Source organism: Triticum aestivum, chromosome 4B, assembly GCF_018294505.1.
Source record: "Triticum aestivum cultivar Chinese Spring chromosome 4B, IWGSC CS RefSeq v2.1, whole genome shotgun sequence".
NCBI lineage: Eukaryota > Viridiplantae > Streptophyta > Magnoliopsida > Poales > Poaceae > Triticum > Triticum aestivum.
Genome location: NC_057804.1, coordinates 137898292 through 137900352, shown reverse-complemented (window position 1 = coordinate 137900352; position 2061 = coordinate 137898292). Strand labels below are relative to the sequence as shown.

At 58.1% G+C, this 2061-nt stretch overlaps 1 protein-coding gene across 1 annotated transcript in view; it reads left to right on the top strand.

The window, feature by feature from the left end:
- Positions 1-1345, top strand: part of LOC123094636 (transcription repressor OFP13) — a 1480-nt gene extending 135 nt beyond the window's left edge. Inside the window, exon 1 of the mRNA XM_044516598.1 lies at positions 1-1345. This exon is cut by the window's left edge and continues 135 nt beyond it. Coding sequence (XP_044372533.1) covers positions 55-1113 — 1059 coding nt within the window. The 5' untranslated portion in view covers positions 1-54 and the 3' untranslated portion in view covers positions 1114-1345.
- Positions 1346-2061: the final 716 nt, after the last annotated feature.

The window sequence follows — 2061 nt, the reverse complement described above, 5'->3', positions numbered from 1 at the left end:
CCTCAGTTCATTCGTCTCCCGGTAATCCGTTCGCTCAAACCGTGTAGGGTTCCAATGGGGAAGAAAGGCCTCACCTCCATCTTTTCCAAGCTCCCCGCCGGCGCCGACGAGCCTTCTCCGCCGTGGCCGTGGCCGTCGTGCCGGAATCCCCAGACGGCCTCCTTCCGTGAGGAAGACCGCCGCCGGCCCTGCAGAACCGCCGCCGCCGTCAGCAGGAGCCCCGCGGCTGCGGCGAGGCTCATCCACGGCGGCGCCGGGGAAATGTACAAGACGGTCAACTCCGTCTACCAGCTTGACTACATCTCCGCCGACGGCTCCTGCTTCGACGACGAGGAGGAGGCGGGGCAGGACGTGCTGGAGCTGGATGACGATGATGGTTTCTCGACGACGACCGCGTCGGAGGAGTGGTCTGAGGCGGTGATCCGCAGCCTCGGCCGCACGTCCACCGACCGCTTCTTCGTCGACCCTCCGGGCCCGGCGTCCAACTCCATCTTGGCGCTTTCGCCGGCGAAGCAGTCGGCGGCAGCACCAGCGGACGAGGCCGAGGAGAAGCCGCAATCGGAGCCGTTGGCGTCGACGTCGCTGGTGGAGGAGAGCGTGGCGGTGGCGGTGGACTCGGAGGACCCGTACGGGGACTTCCGGGCGTCCATGGAGGAGATGGTGGCCGCGCACGGGCTGCGCGGCTGGGAAGCGCTCGAGGAGCTCCTCGTGTGGTACCTCCGTATCAACGGCAAGCACAACCACGCACTCATCGTCGGCGCCTTCGTCGACCTCCTGGTCGGCCTTGCGGCCCCGCCAGCGTCGTCCTCTTCCGCCGCGCCAACCACCACCACCACAGCGACGACGATGACGACCACCAGCGCCAGCGGCGGCAGCGGGAGCACCGCCAGCACCAGCACGTCCAGCAGCACATGTGGCTGCGAGGGCGACGTCACTCCCGCCACCGCAACGACAGAGGAGCAATGCGGCGGCCGGAACGGCGACGCCTCGCGCTCGCCTGCTTCATCAAACCACAGCCTGCAGTGCAAGGACGACGAGGAGGAGGAGGAGGAGGAGGACCTCGCCGGCGACAAGGCAGGTGACGATCTTAGCATCATGAGGAGTGCACACTAGCTTCTTGATTAGTTAACCGTCAAAATGTCATCGGTTATTCGAGATCTCGAGAGCACTACCACGGGCGGCCCTGTTTGATTAGCGGCCCACTTGGAACGCCAGAATTTCCCAAGAATTTGTGTTAGTTTCCACGAAATTCTCGTGAAATTTTCGCTTTCCAAACAATCGCACCAATTCATGTTTATTTGTTCACCTCTCCTTCAATTTTTAAAATGTGATGACACCACAATCATACGGAGTGTTTACAAACATTTCGGGGGCATCGTTGGAGCCTGGAGGGATACATTGGGATCCAATGTATAGTACGTGAACAGAAAAAAAAAACAGGAGTACTCCCACTGAAATCAATAGTCGTAAGCTTAAACAGCTATTCATCCATCCATCCATCAATTACTGCGAGTTACTACTATACTGATGAGGCACCGACCGCTGGTTAACGTAAATCAGAAATAAAGCTGCAGATTTCGGCGGTGCAAATACGCGCACAGCGACGTGCTGGTGGGCAGGGCAGGTCGATGCACAGACATATTTAATGTGTACAGCACCACAAGCCAATCAATTTGATCAATGTACACACATGCATGTGCCTGCGTACACATGCACGCTTGGCAGTAGGACTAACCACCACTACGTCTACGTGGTTATGTGATTAGACGAAGTACGTGTACCTAATTTCAGTGTTCTCTGTGGAACAAAAAAAAACACAGAGTACGTGAACAGCAGAAAGCCGGTGCTAGTGGTACACGTAGTATTGATTAGCAGGCGAGACGAGAGGCCGACGTTGCGTCGATGACAGGTCGCCGTCGATCGTGGTGGTAGCGTGTGATGAGCCTGTGACTGATCGCACTGGGCCGGGCGGCGAGTTTGAATGCGGTCCATCTCTTCGGTGCCCCTCCCTGTATTCCGTGCGCCCCCATGCTTTCCTCCTCAAGATATAAATGAAGTGCT